Source organism: Nicotiana tomentosiformis, chromosome 12, assembly GCF_000390325.3.
Source record: "Nicotiana tomentosiformis chromosome 12, ASM39032v3, whole genome shotgun sequence".
Lineage (NCBI taxonomy): Eukaryota > Viridiplantae > Streptophyta > Magnoliopsida > Solanales > Solanaceae > Nicotiana > Nicotiana tomentosiformis.
Window position 1 is genome coordinate 33,290,029 of NC_090823.1, and position 16,387 is coordinate 33,306,415.

The 16,387-nt window shown below is 31.1% G+C and overlaps 1 protein-coding gene across 1 annotated transcript; it reads left to right on the top strand.

The window, feature by feature from the left end:
* Positions 1–8,185: 8,185 nt before the first annotated feature.
* On the top strand, positions 8,186–14,874 carry LOC104087797 (2-alkenal reductase (NADP(+)-dependent)-like). The gene is made up of 5 exons (XM_009592356.4): positions 8,186–8,529; positions 9,876–10,056; positions 10,206–10,372; positions 11,891–11,973; positions 14,241–14,874. Exons 1-5 carry the CDS (start codon positions 8,287–8,289, stop codon positions 14,617–14,619), a joined length of 1,053 nt encoding a protein of 350 aa, XP_009590651.1. The 5' UTR covers positions 8,186–8,286; the 3' UTR covers positions 14,620–14,874.
* Positions 14,875–16,387: the final 1,513 nt, after the last annotated feature.

A 16,387-nucleotide genomic window follows, 5' to 3' on the forward strand; every position in this document is an offset into this window, starting at 1 on the left:
CCTTCGAGTTGTCGAATACCCGACCTGGTTAGCCAATATTGTGCCGGTTCCGAAGAAAGATGGGAAAGTTGGAGTGTGTGTTGACTATCGAGACCTGAACAGAGCAAGTCCTAAGGATGATTTCACGTTACCCAACGTACACATATTGATCAACAATTGCGCCAAGCATGAACTCCAAACTTTTGTGGATTGCTTCGCGTAGATTTGGATGGATGATGAGGACATCGAAAAGATAGCCTTTATCACGCCATATATTGTTACAAAATGATGTCATTTGGTTTGAAGAATGCTGGGGCCACCTGCACGAGGGCCATGATGGCTTTTTTCCACGACATGATACACAAGTAAATAAAGGTATACGTGGATGTTATTATCATCAAATCTAAAAAAAGTTCAGATCACATAGCAGACCTGAAGAAGGTTTTCGATCGACTTCGAAAATACAATTTGAAGTTGAACCCTCCAAAAATGCGCCTTTGGAGTCCCTGTTGGGAAGCTACTGTGGTATTGAGCTAGAACCGTCAAAAAGAAAAGCTATTCACGATTTTCCACCATCAAAGAGTAAGAAAGATGTGATGGTTTTCTAGGACACCTCAACTATATCAGCCGTTTTATAGCAAAATCAACAGTGATATATGAGCCGATTTTCAAGATGCTGAGGAAATATGTTGCGACAAACTGGACCGAAGAATGTCAAAAGGCTTTTGATAAAATCAAGGGATACTTGTCTAAACTGCCCGTGTTGGCCTCGCCAGAACCAGGAAGACTTCTACTGCTATATTTGCCCATGTTGGATGGAGCCTTCGGCTACGTTCTTAGGCAACATGATGAAACCAGAAGGAACGAGCAGGCGATATATTATCTGGGCAAGAAGTTCAAACCTTATGAGTCCCGGTATTCTTTACTGGAACGCACCTACTGTACTTTGACATGGATAGCCCAGAAGTTGAGACATTACTTCTGTGCATACACTACATATCTCATATCAAGGATGGATCCGCTGAAATACTTCTTTCAGAAACCCATACATACATGAAAGTTAGCAAAGTGATCGATATTGCAAAGTGAGTTCGAAATCATTTATGTGACTCAAAAGGCAGTCAAGGGGCAAGCATTGGCCAATCCCTAGTCTCCTTCTGATAAGGGCATACTTGGTTTTGAATTTAAACTGAGGGTAAATTTATTCTATTTCCTATAATTGAGGCGCAAATCTGAACCTATCCACTAATGATAAGAATATGTTTGAGACCAAATTCAAAACAAGATTAAATTTGCTCTATTTATCATAGTTCAATGGTATTTTTGGCCCTCTTCTGTTACCGGAAACATATATCTATCCTCACAGAGATATTGCATATACACTATTGTTATAGTTATTACTCCTATATAATAATTTTATTCATATTTTTTCTTGAGAGGTTATATTCTTTTAGCATGCGAATACGATCCATGTTTTAAACGATAAAGGTTTTTTACCCACTGATGCAAGATAGACTCAAATAATAATAAATAAATAAATAAAAAAGATACACTCAATCACCCTAGATAATCATAAGGCAAAAGTCCAAGCTAATGCTACAACGAGGGTCCCGTTATGATTTAGCACACGTCATTCACCCAAGGGTGTTTACCTCGTGCGCGAGCAATTCTCTTTTTATATATTTTGGATAGATTTCATTTCAGCTTATGTACTAATAGTTCATATATGTTCAATGATTTAGGATTCGTGACTTAGCACACCTTTCATACAAATTTTTAATCTAGCTTTGAATTTCTTATTCATTTTTTTACGTGTTAATTTAACATACAACACTAGACTTCATCTGTTATACCAGTAAAGTCATAAAATTAGTTTGTCTCGCTAGAATTACTAAACTATAATTTGTTTTTCAAAAAAATACAATTCACTGGAAAGTCAAATTTCTGGCCCTGAAAAATGACACGACAACAATTTTAACAGCGTATAGATGTCAAGTCAGAAAATTTAAAAAATAATTGTAAAGGTATCAAATCATTACTGTTTTCTTTAATGATAAAAAAGAATCAATACAAAGAAGTTAAAATAAGGAAGGTAAACAAAATATCGTAAACTAAAAGAAAAACTACTGTTACAAATTCCAAATTAAAGTTAAACTTGAGAGAGGTAATATTATACTTATATCTATTTATTTACATTGGAGGTAATTTTTCTATATAATCTATAACTAGAGTAATGACTGAAGAGCCAACTCCTTATGCAAAAACTCGGGACAAATGAACAACGAAGTGTTTGGACTAACTTTTGGTTATGGGTTCATTTGAATCGAGAGCTTGAAATATAAGTATATATATAAAAATCTATTAAAATTTAAATAAATATTAAATCTGAACTTATAATTTTAACATTACAATAGTACAATGAATATCACTACCTAGAGTTTGCAGGACAGACATAAATCTGCTGTTTTGCTGTCTCATAACTTTAAGCAATAGCATAATCTTCAAATTGAGGTGTATGATATGACGTGTGTGGGGACCCTAAAGGCAGCAGACATTCTTAAATGCAAACTAAGTAAGGATATACAAAAAGTTTTAGTCCTCACTCGTATTCATTTACAGATCTAGAATTTGAAGTTTGTAATTTGTATAACATATTCAAGTTAATATATAGTAATTAAAATTGGTTCATAGATGAATATTTATATATATATTTAGTAAATTTTATAATATGTATATAGAGTTTTGACAAAAACTAGAGCTAGTCACGTGAATCCACAAGTTACAAGCTAAGATAAGCCTCTAAATACACCCTCAAATTTAGTTTTCTAATGTATAGTACTAAGTTACAAGCTATAAGATAAGCCTCTAAATACACCCTCAAACTTAATTTTCTAATGTATAGTACTAAGTTACAAGCTATCTAAGTTATAGGCTAACATAAGCCTCTAAATACACCCTCAAACTAACTTAGTTTTCTAATGTATAGTACTTTGTTAAGAGTACGCATCATCTTGGATTACATCCTCTTTGTTATAAGAAAAATCAAATTATGGTGGATGTCTACTCTTCCTCCATGATCTTCTCAAATGCTTAATGACATATTCAATGACATATTTCTATGCTTAATGACATATTCAATGATATATTTTTCTTCACTTTTCATGCCTATATAAAGGCCTTGTAATAGATAGGAAAATACACACAATTGAAGAAGAAAATCTCTTTTTTTCTCACTATCTCCATTTCTTGTTCATGTTTTACTAAATTGCTTTTATTTCATTACAACATGTCTTGTTCATATTTTACTAAGTTGCTTTTATTTTATAACACGTTATCAGCACGAATTGCTTATTTCATGATCTTCTACGTCAAGACTATATAAATTATAAGCAGGCAATGAGATCAAGTACAATGAAAAATGTCTTGGATGATAATACAAAGATAAGTTTTACATCCATCTAAACTCATTCATACTTTCATATCTTTGCATTAACTTTATGTGCAGTGTTTAGTAAAAATATTTTTTTTCAATTGTATCTAGTGAAATAAAGAAGTGGAAAGGTATGTCTTTATTTGCCACATCTCTTATAAGATAAAGATAATATTCCAACGTATATATATGTTCTGACCTTTTACATTCTATGATAGATAATTATTAAGGTAATTTAGTAATAATATTTTTACCATAACATGATGTATTTCATTGAAAGCAAAATTGGCATATATCCTAACTAGCATTTTTGTTGCAGAGGAACTGTTTCAAGATTGAAATAGTTATATGTCTTCTTGAAAGTTAATTTACTTATGCCTATAATTATGAAGTAATAATATTTAAAGGCTCAAGTGCGAGTCCTAGTGAATTTTGGCCTATTATGCCAAAGATTGAGGGTAAGACGATGGGTTCAAGTCCCAACGCACTATGTTGATGAAAAGACGTTGGATTCAAGTTCCAATGCATTATGGCCTAGCATGCCTTTATATGGGTAAGACACTGGGTTTGAGTCCTAATGCATCATATTGATAATAATAATAATAACTAAAGAAAAAATAATATAATTTTCATGAAAAAGCATCAAGCTTGTTCCACTTGATTTGCTCCATTCTTGAAGTGAATGTGATAGCAGTGCATGATAAGTCTAAATAAAGACAAGTGGTTGACCAATGAATATGGGCGTGCGAAAGGCCAAAATAATAATAGTTATCACTATGGTAATTATAAAAAGGGAGAAATTCTTTGAAGAGAATGTGACTTGTGATAAACATTGAGATTGCATACTCATTCCTGAAAGTGAATGTAAAAATATATATATATGATAAAGATTATGCATAATAATGTACTTGTGCATAGTTGGATAAATACTACAACTCACCTCTAAGGGAGGTTTGAGACAAAGAAAGATAATGAATATTATTGTATAGTTACATGAATATATCATTGGTCGCATGCATATGATACGCCAAAATATATTTTGTCATGCCTTATGAAAGTTATTAAAAGCAAAATTAAAGCAAGAAATTATTTTGCTTATGATGATTTTGAACATTACAATTATTATGATATGATTCTCTTTGTGAAGGAGACATTCATTATATGGATGGTGTGATAAAAGATCTTGTAGTACAAAAATAATTAAGAGCTCTGAAAGAACTAATTTGTTACTACCCAGATGAATGAAATTGTTCATAACATTAATATTGTAGTAAGTCTCAAAAGAAATATTTTGATTTACAAGTATATTAGCCAAAGTGGTTGGCATATTGAGACTATAAATGAAAAGAAGATTGAATATCTTTATATTACTATAATCATACCGGGTAAATATGAAAGGTTATCTGACTTTTCTTTTATTTGTACTACACAAGTATAAGAATCATGATGTAATCACAAGCCACAAGTAAACTAGAGGTTTACTGAAATAAATATTAGTTGGCATGACCGGTTGACCATCTCAGTTCAATTATGATGCGAAAAAATTAATTGAGAATTACATTGGCATATATTGAAGAAATATAAGATTCTTCAAGAATTCTCTTGTGCTGCTTATTCTCATGATATACCAGTTAAGGTTAGGGATTGAATCCCTTGATTTCTGGAACGAATAAAAGGTGATAAATATATGGGCCCAGTCACCTTCCATGTAGATCGTTTACTATTATATGATTTTAATAGATGCATCTATTTTATGGTCACATGTGCATTTGTTATCAACGTGTAGTTTGGCTTTTGCAAGATTGATTGCTCAAATTATTAGAGCACAGTTCCAAAATATAAATTATGATGATTTATCTTGATAATACTGGTTTAAATCCAAGTTGGTTTAGTAGAAATTGTATGCCTCCAATTATATCTAAACCATTGGTTATGAGAACAAAATTGCCACAATAAAATTTGGTATTTGATGTATTATTTAATATACAACAGCACTTGTAAGCATCTAGCCAAGTTATGATAAATTCTCCCTATCACAATCGGTTCAGGGTCAGGAACCAAATAATTTTCATCTAGAAATATGAATGTGCTTCCACCACAGTGCACAAAAATGGATCCCCAAATAAGGCTAGGGATATGTGTTGGTGATCCAACAATAGGGGAAGAAAATGGACAGCTGAAAAAGTAATGCATGTAATAAATTATTATGAGTACATCGAGATCCTTGTACGAGAAAATGTGAACTTGAAGTTCAAGTGATAATTCATTTGCAAAATATTGCCGGGCGTATTTGCTGACCCAAAACTAAATGTCATATTCAGCTGCTAATGCTCCAAATAAAATAAAGTCCATAATGAATAGAGTCCATGGCATGCATAAAGTATAATAGACTAATCGGTTCTAAAGATAAAACTCCTTGAAGAAGGAGAGGAGCAAATGTTCAAGATGGTCATAATAAGGAGGCAAGTACTCTAGAAGAGCACCACGACATAGCACTTCATAAGACCTCATGGGAGAGGCTCAGGTACCTGAAAATAATAAGATAAAGAGATCTCAATAAGTTATGTCTTTATTGAATAATAGTAGAACCGATATAAAATGATCGTCGACGATATTGTTAATATAATGTAGCGCTCAATATTATTAATATTGCCGAGGATCTTGAGCTCAAATCTGTCATGAAATTTGGACAGATAAATGATTGGCCAAATGAAAAATACGCAATGAAAATTGATTTCACATGAAAAATATGAAGTTGGAGGGATAGTCCCAACACCTGAAAGTATAAAGCCAGTTGAGGTATAAATGTGTTCTTGTGCGAAAAAAAAAAAGTCAAGTCGATAGACATAAAGATGACTTTTTGCAAATATCCTGGCATTGATTATATAGAGACATGTTCTCTTGTGGTGGATGTCGCCATTTCAGGTTTTAATCTGGCAATACAAGAAAAACGTGATATGCGTATAATGGAAATCATTGAAGGATTTAAATTGTTCTGAAGCATATTAAGGTTTCCAAGTAATTTATTAAATAAAGCTTCAAAAATTCTTATACGGATTGAAACAATTAGGGCACATGTGGTATAATCGCCTGAGTGAGTACCTGTTGAAAGAAGGGTACAAGAATGATTCAATTTGTCCTTGTGTCTTTATAAAAAGATCTGGATCTAAATTTGTTATAATCACCGTGTATGTTGATGATTTAAATATCATTGGAACCCCTAGGGAGCTTCCTAAAGCAGTAGAGCTTCCTAAAGTAGTAGACTATCTAAAGAAAGAATTTGTAATGAAAGATCTTGGAAATACAAAATTTTGTCTTGGTCTACAAATTGAGTATATGAAAGATGGAATTTTTGTCCATCAATCAACATACACTAAAATGATTTTAAAGTGATTTTATATGGATAAATCACATCCATTCCGACCTCATGAAAATAATAAAGAGCTTCTTGGTCCCGACATACCATATCTTAATGCAATTGGTGCACTAATGTATCTTTCTAACATTACAAGGTCTGACATAACTTTTTCAGTTAATGTCTTAATAAGATATAGCTCTGCTCCTACGAGGAGACATTGGAATGGAATCAAACATATATTGCGGTATCTAAAAGGGACTACCGGTATGGGATTATTTTATGAAAATGATTGCAGTCCCGATCTTGTTGGTTATGCTGATGCTGGGTATTTATATGACCCACAAAAGGTTCGATCTCAAACATGCTATGTATTTACATATGGAGGCACTGCCATATCTTGGAGATCGACTAAGCAATCAATCGTGACTACTTCATCTAATCATGCTGAGATAATTGCTATTCATGAAGCAAGTCGAGAATGTGTATGGTTGAGGTCTATAATACACCTTATTCGAGACAAATGTGGTTTGAAGTGTGACAAACTACCCACAATTTTGTATGAAGGCAATGTAGCATGCATATCCCAGTTGAATGGAGGATTCATAAAAGGGGATAGGACAAAGCACATTTCACCAAAGTTATTTTTTACACATCATCTTCAAAAAAATGGTGATATCAATGTGCAACAGATCCGTTCTAGTGATAATATGGCTGATTTGTTCACCAAATTTCTACCGACGTCAACCTTCAAGAAACTAGTGTACAAGATTGGGATGCGAAGGCTCAAGGATGTGAATTGATGCTCTCATCAGGGGGAGTTAATACGCGTTATACTCTTTTTTCTTACAAGGTTTTGTCCCACTGGGTTTTCCTTGCAAGGGTTTTAACGAGGCAACCAAAAGGTGTATTTCTAAATATGTGTACTCTTTTTCCCTCATTAGGATTTTTTTTCCATAGGGTTTTTTTTTCTAATAAGGTTTTAACGAGGTACATTATCTATGGACATCCAAGGGGGAGTGTTATAAGAAAAATTAAATTATGGTGGATGTCTACTCTTCCTCCATGATCTTCTCAAATGCTTAATGACATATTCAATGACATATTTTTATGCTTAATAACATATTCAATGACATATTTTTCTTCACTTTTCATGCCTATATAAAGGTCTTGTAATAGATAGGAAAATACACACAATTGAAGAAGAAAATCTCTTTTTTCTCTCTATCTCCATTTCTTGTTCATGTTTTACTAAATTGCTTTTATTTCATTACAACATGTCTTGTTCATATTTTACTAAGTTGTTTTTATTTTATAACACTCTTCTATTTTTCCATTTTATAGTGAGGAAATTGTTTAATCAGATTTGTTCGACAAAGTCGGGCCCAAGAATCAATTTAACTTTGGCCTATTACAATTGCTCTTTATAACTTTGCCGTGTAATGCATATAAATAGCCATAGCCATAGCCATAATCATAAACAGAGAAAATATTGTAAGTTTTAGTGGTAATTTAACTGGAAATGGCAGCCGAGAGAGTTGTAGAGGTTAAGAACAAGCAGGTGTTGTTTAAAGATTACGTGAGAGGTTTCCCTAAAGAATCAGATATGTGTATAACTACAGAGAAAACAATAAGTTTAAAAGTCCCAGAAGGAACAAAGGGAGTTGTTGTTAAGAATCTCTACTTATCTTGTGATCCTTACATGCGTAACCTCATGAACAAATCTGAGATTGATGGCTTCTTCAGTTCTTACTCCCCTGGTTCTGTATGTATTCACATTTCCTTCTATTTTTATGTGCTTTTTTAATCTTAATTCTTTAGTAGGAGTATTACTTATGTATTTGAGAGGACACGAAGTGTAAAGAGAAAGAAAAGACTTCTAAAATATGTGATCTTAAACATATCATGTCATGAGATTTAATTACTATAAAAGTATGCATGAATACCATTAAGCGAAAATAGAAAATTTAAAATTAAATTATTTTCAAATATATAAATATATTATTCATTTTGGAATAAACTAATAAGAAATTAGTGGTACATAAAATGGAATAGAGGGAGTAAATAAAAGACCTCCGAGGAGTTCGATGTACTCATGTTTTATTATTAATCTTTAGCTTATCCTTTGAAGTGTGTGACCGTATCATATAGTAAAAATTGTATGGGCTAGTCAGTTTTCGGATTGGTAATTCAAAAATAGTCAACGTTTGCAACGTCATTGAAAAATAGCCACTATTTTGCTGAAACACGGACCGGTCCAGTATAATATACTGGAGATTAGTGCACCTGTGTATGAACTTTCAGCATATTATGCTGGAGCCCCAACACGCGAAAAGTTGAAGCATAATATACTGGAGATTGGAGCATCTGTGTATGAACTTCCAGCATATTATGCTGGACCGGTATATTATACTGGAACTCCGATATATTATGATGGAGTTAATATTTTCCGGATTTTGAACAGTATTTTCGTTAAGATTTATCTTTACATGAAAATGACTAAATTTCGATTATTTTTTAAACTGTGACTATTTTTCACTTACCACTTGTAAATTTAGTTATTTTTTAATTTCTCCATGTCATATAAGCTTTTCGATGGGATATATAATGAGAGCAAATAAAAGTTCTTGGGATCATTGAGCATTATCAATCAAGAACCATAAAATTATTTTCACGTGAAAAATCAGACCCACACACGAGGGGACATGTGAAACATTATAGTAGTAATATAATCAAAATCGTCTTCTCTTTAACAACTGAAGTTTTATCCAACAGTCACCCTTAGTCTATTTAAAAAGGATTTACCATACATGCAAATTTTTGTATGATTGTTGATTTTGCCATCAACATTTATTGGCGGATGTTGATGATAGTGGCGCTTAGATATATACACAAATTAAAGGAAAAACAGTAAATATTTAACGTGCATGTGCATAGAAGGGCAATCCGGTATACGAAGCATTATGTGTCTAATGCAAGCATCAGTGGCTCATTCCATAACTCGAACCCGTGGAATTTCTTTAGCAAATTTCTTTTATTGAAAAGTTTGCAGTGTGTTTGTTTGTTCTGTTATTTTAAAAAAAATTGTGAACAAGTTTTTTCTGGAAACAGCCAATTACAGGATTTGGAGTAGCTAAAGTGATTGACTCAAGGGATCCAAACTTAAAGAATGGTGACTTAGTATGGGGAACAACTGGCTGGGAAGAATACACTTTCATAAAAGAACCTGCTAGTGCTCTTTTCAAAATTGAACATACTGATGTACCTCTTTCCTACTATACAGGAATCCTTGGTAAAGTTGCAACTTTTTCTATTGAAGGAATAATTTTTATATTAATAGTTTGTGAAATTCTCTCTTCATCTGCCAGAATTGCTTAGTTGAGAATCCAAGATTTTGAAATAATGAATTGTGAAAGTTTGATTTTTGTGTACCTTAATTAGGGATGAGTGGTATAACGGCTTATGCTGGATTTCATGAAGTTGCTAAAGCAAAGAAAGGAGAGAAAGTATTTGTATCGGCGGCATCGGGTGCAGTTGGGCAGCTTGTTGGTCAATTTGCTAAATTGATGGGTTGCTATGTTGTTGGATGTGCTGGGAGTACTCACAAAGTAAGTCATTGTTGATTATTTTATCTAGCTTTTATTTTATAGCACCAAATTCATAAAATTGATTTTTGCAACGAACAATAAGTCAACTCTATATGCTTGGCGGTGTAAATATTTTTCACACTATCAATGCATAAAATTTAGATATCGCACTTAATACTCAGACATATTTCACCGTCATATTGTGGTGGTATTTTGTGTGAATTGGGAAATGCGCTTTTAATTTTTTTTAGAAAAATATGGTGCAACGTGGATATTATATAAGAGAATTCATTACTCATATGGTCACTCAATTATCCGCAATTATCTAGTAAAGTCCTTTTAATAGAGAAAAGTCACATAATCATGCTTATAGCACTTAGTTGGTCGCTCAACTAGATTTCTCAAACTTTTTGATGGCCAAATACTTATTTTATCCTTTAAATTGTCAAACTTTTATCATTATTTATTTTTTAAATATCATGATATGTTTTTCTCTTTTTAATCTATATTATGAACTTACATATAGAACAAATAAATCTTATTTATAAAGTACAACAACAACAACAACAACAACAACAACAACCCAGTGAAACCCCACAAGTGGAGTTTGAATGATCTTCTATATATTATAGGCATAGTTAATTGACTTTTCTGTTACAAATTAAAAAAATATGATTTCACTAAATAATTTCGGATAATTAGTAGGGGCGGCTCAAGGAGGAGGCTAGTAAAGCCTTTGCTTCAGGCCCCTAAATTTTGGGGTCCCAAAAATATTTTTAGTTGTGGATTTTTTATCTTATTTTCGCTTAGACAATATTGAAGCTTATAGAAAAAAATAAAAAAATCCTTATATAAGTAAAAAAGAAAAACTGTCTATTTTTTAACAATAGAAATATTTTAGAAATTTGAATTAAGATACTCAAATCATCATATTGGTAAATAATATTTTTTACAGTAAGATTTAAGGTACGCATTGTAAATTTGTTCTAATATCTTACTAACGTAAATTTTCTTACCAACGTGAATATAATTATATTTTATAAGATAACTACACTATAGACATAAAGAACGAAGAAAAGAAAGCAACGTAAATATTAATACTATATTTTGTAAGATAACTACACTATAGATAAAAGAAATAAAGTCTTCTTATTAAAATTTGGCTTTAAGTCACGAGTTTTGTTGAGACGTCCTTGATAATTAGTGAACATTTAAATAACGGACTCTTCCATGAAGTGTGGCAGCCTACTTGTGTTTCTGCGAGTGGATTCAACATTTTCGAGCATTTTTTATTTTATATGATAAATAGGCACAATTGAGTTAGTCTGCATTTGAAAAGTAAGTATTATGATTCTTGTACAATAAAGTAAAAATTGGATGATCGAAATTAACCCTTGAATGTCTTATTCTTGGTAACATTATCATAGAAGATGAACCCTTCTGCAATCACTTTTTTTTTTTTGGCTTTATCACAAATGAAATGTACATAAGTCTTTTGTGTTCATCTCGACTCATTTTGTTTACATGTTTCTTGACAAGGTTGATCTATTAAAGCACAAGTTTGGATATGATAATGCTTTCAATTACAAAGAAGAGCATGATCTAGATGCTGCATTGAAGAGGTATCGTAAATGGGACGCACTAAAATTTTATTGTATTAGTTCGTAACACTAATACTGAGTAATTAATTAGTCAAGCCAAGATTTTGATATTTCTTTTTATTATCAACCGAAAAGGATTGGAACTGCTTTTATACTATACAAAATAAATTAATTTTCTCCTCCATTAAAATTTGGTATCAAATGTACCCCTGTCATGACCAGAATGGCTCACTCATTTTTTAGAAATTTTAAATCCCAATTTCTTTCTTCATCGTGTTTAAAATGTCCTAATCACCCTCCGCCCCCTTTTTTTACAGGCCCTCCTACCCCTTACTTTTATACCCCACCCAGCCCCTTATTTTATTTTGTTTTTATTTCTTATTTCTCTTCTTATTACAAGAAACATAGTAAAAAATATAAAAATCAAAATTTTATATTAAAAATAACATAGAAGAAAAGTCTAATTACTTATTCCATATATGTAAAAATAAATTCTACAAATATTGATACATTTTATACAAAATAATAAAAGGACATATATTTTGGACGAAGTAAAATATATAAAAACCAAAACATTATATTGAAAATAAAATAGAAAAAATCAAATTGCTTATTTATAATGTAGAAAAAAATCAAAAATATTAATACATTTTATACAAAACTATAAATGAACATAAAATTTTGATGAAGTAAGAAATCTATATTATCTATGTTATATTAAAGGAGCTATATATATATATATATATATATATATATATATATATATATATATATATATATATATATAATATTCATACATGATAAAAGGAGAGGCAAAGACACAATATTAAGCCAACAAAAGCATATTCAAAAGCCACTTGGTAATTTTATGACTAAAAAATATTGTTCATAAGATTAAGCCAAGTGTTAAGTTACTACAAAGCAACTTATAAATTTTATAGTTATTCATGAACAAATTTAAAACACCCAAAAAAAATAATCAAGATACAATTATAAAGTCAGTAAATAATATATAGAAGCATTATTTATAAATTTAGAAAAATTGAAGAATATGAATAATAGAAGGTTTCTCTCTTTAGACTTTTGAACAAAATAATAAAAGGATTCTCTCTTTGACTTTTGAACAAAATAATAAAAGGATTCTCTCTTTATAATATTAAGGATTCAAAATTATAATTTAATAAAAAATAAAGATATTTAAAAAATTATAAGTAAATTACTAAATGGAAAAACTAATCAAATATAGCAATAGAAAAAACTATAATGTTAGGCTATTTATAATTTGAATTAATTGAAAAACTAATTTAAATAATATCACTCAAAACATTTATTGATAAATTTAGACAAATCCTAGAAAACACCTATGCATTTACAAAAATAAAAAAGCCTTAACTCCATCACCAATATCTTCTTAATTAAAAATTTATTATTCTCAAAATTTCTATTTGATCCAACTATGCCCAGCAGATTTCAGCATTTTCACAAACGGTGACAAATGTTACGAACAATATATAAATAAAATTGTGTACCATAGCAAGGTTTTTTAGTCGGCCAAAATATTCTCCAAGGGATATATATCTATCAAATCAGACAACTTTTCAACCTATTAATTATATTGCTACTCATTTATTTTTATATTATTGCACCAATATTAATCAGTTGACGGATTTATATAATAATTATATCTACTATTTCATGAAGAAAACAAAGATGATAAAAATTTTTAAATACAAATTTACCTTGAATTGTTTTTAATTTCTTCAAATACTTAAATAACAAAATTATAAAGCAAGAAAAATAGTGGAATTTGGATAGGCTTGAATGTATAAATATCCGGTGTATTTACATGTTCATAAAATAATATTATTTACATGCTCATAAAATAATATTATTTACATGTTTCTTTGCATCGTATTTTTCAAGTAAGTAATATTTTTTTCTATGAAAAAATATATTTAATATATTCTTCGCGCAACGTGCGAGTATAAATACTAGTTAAAATAACAACCCGGGTGGGGTATAAAAGTAAGTGCGGGTAAGGGGTCTAGTAAGAAATGGAAGGCAGAGGGGGAGGGTGATTAGGACATGCAGCATTTTAAATAGGATTAAGAATATGATTGGAATTTAACAATTCTGAAAAAATGAGTCTGTTAGTCGAAAAGGGCATAAGCTACCTATTTTGGCCACGCCAGGGGCAATATACCAACTGTTAATGCAGAGTAAAATTGTTCTATTTCATGCAGTACAAGAACACTTTTGACCCTTTTCCGTATTATTAATTGTCACAGATACTTTCCTGAAGGGATTGATATCTACTTTGAAAATATTGGGGGAAAGATGCTGGATGCTGTGCTTCTAAACATGAGAAATTTTGGTCGAATTGCTGTGTGTGGAATGATCTCCCAATACAATCTAGAAAATCCAGAAGGGGTTAAAAATTTGATGGAAATTATTTATAAGCGTGTCCGAATTAAAGGATTCCTTTACTTTGACTACTTACCTCAATACTCAAAGGTTTTAGAAATTATATTGCCTCTTATCAGAGAAGGGAAAATGAAATATATTGAAGACATAGTTGAAGGTCTCGAAAATGGCCCTGCTGCACTTGTGGCAATTTTCAGTGGTCGCAACATTGGAAAACAAGTGATTAAAGTTGCTCAAGAGTGATCTTCCCCTCTGTTTATTTAATTTGCACTTTTCCATCGCTTCCAATGAGTTAGTTTTGGCTTTGTTTGTCGTAGCTTCACTGAGCTTTAATAAGCTAAAGCATTTGTATCAGTGTTAAGGAGTGCATGTATTGGAATAAGATCATAGCGATAAGAATTCTGTTAAATGTAAGATAAGAAGCTTATTTTCTTTTTATGTTGTTAAAACATGAAAAGACACTACTAAACAACAAAATTTTCCTGCCGGAAAAAACCGACCGACAATACCGGCTGCTTTTAGTTAGTTTTTTGAAAATATATTTTAAATCTTTTTAATGAAACCGATCGACCTGCGCCAAAATGCGAAAAATCCTTTTTTCAACCATTCGGCCGAAACTGTGAAGTTTATTTTTCAAAAAATCGATCAACTTCGATCGATTTTTTATTTAAAATAAATTAAAATTAATATTTATAAAACCGACCGAAATCAATCGATTTTTTGGCCAAACTCACTTAAAAAAATCGACAGATTTCGGTCGGTAATTTATTTTTTCACGCAAAATGCGATTAAGGAGTATAAATAAAAAAACACAAGTTTTAAACCAACAAGCACAAATGGTCTAGTGGTAGAATAATATTTTACCACCGTATAGACCTCGATATTTCTGTCTCTGATTTTTGTCGAGTTAAGAGTTTAATTGACCGACCGAAATCAACCGATTTTCGCTACCGACAAGTACTTTTCTAAAGACATGGTAATATAATTTGCAATCCGATCCATAAAGTAGATACTCATCTTAAGAAAAGGTTATTTTGAAGCTTTTACTCCTAATTCTTCTTCTTCTTCATCATCATCTTAAAATTGGTATTCCATGTATTCAGAAGCAAGATGAATGCAAAAAATATATTTGGTTATATATTGTTTTGCATGCAAACATAAAATGCCACTTTTATGCATCTACACGATACAATAGGGGTTGAAGTGAATTGGGTCGTATCAAATTTTTGCAATCTCCTAAAATTTGTCTAACTTTAGGTTGTATAAACTTGGTTCTTTATGTGTTTCTTGTGAAGTTAATAAAGTGAAGAACACGAGAACTTTTTCGTGAAAAATCTCCCATGTTAAAGGTGTAACATCCACGATCTATTCTTGTCGGATTTAATATAACTTTACTAAAATAATAAATCGATATTTAGATTACAACTTTTGTAACCAAAAATTTAATTCTAAGCCTCAACTCCAGCAATCACTCGTGATTACAACTTTTGTAACCAAAAATTTAATTCTAAGCCTCAACTCCAGCAATCACTCGTGCACCCCGTTAAGCCTACTCTTACTTGAAGCCAGTACTTTCGCAAAGTAAAAGTAACCTATTGTTTAACCAAAAATAGATTTTTCGGTCAAAGCCAATATTTAAAAGAAAACAGGTTACTGATAACTAAAATTTACTTCAATTTCCCAATAACCTTAGGAAAAATTATAAGAAAATAATGAAGATGGTTAACAAAGAAAAATAAGGAATGAACTGATAGTCACTTCCTAAAATCAAGGCTGAAAATTTGAAGAGTAAAGCAAGGAATTATAGTATGTATTTCAGTAATAATCGAAATTGGTCCTTAAAAATGAAATTCTTATCCTTATATAGTAGCATATAATTATAACGGTTCTCATACTTAATTTGGACAAATTAAGGGCATTAATTGTATTGATTGCCCATTACCATAGATAACCGTAACTGGCATATTTATGACTAAAGATTCCTTATAACTGCTCTGATTCATCTTCCTTA

Bases quoted from the DNA above. Each gene is read 5' to 3' on its own strand.
- LOC104087797 (XM_009592356.4), top strand. From the start codon at position 8,287: ATGGCAGCCGAGAGAGTTGTAGAGGTTAAGAACAAGCAGGTGTTGTTT. The intron at 10,057-10,205 runs GTAAAGTTGCAA...TACCTTAATTAG, and splicing joins CTACTATACAGGAATCCTTG to GGATGAGTGGTATAACGGCT. The intron at 10,373-11,890 runs GTAAGTCATTGT...TTTCTTGACAAG, and splicing joins GTGCTGGGAGTACTCACAAA to GTTGATCTATTAAAGCACAA.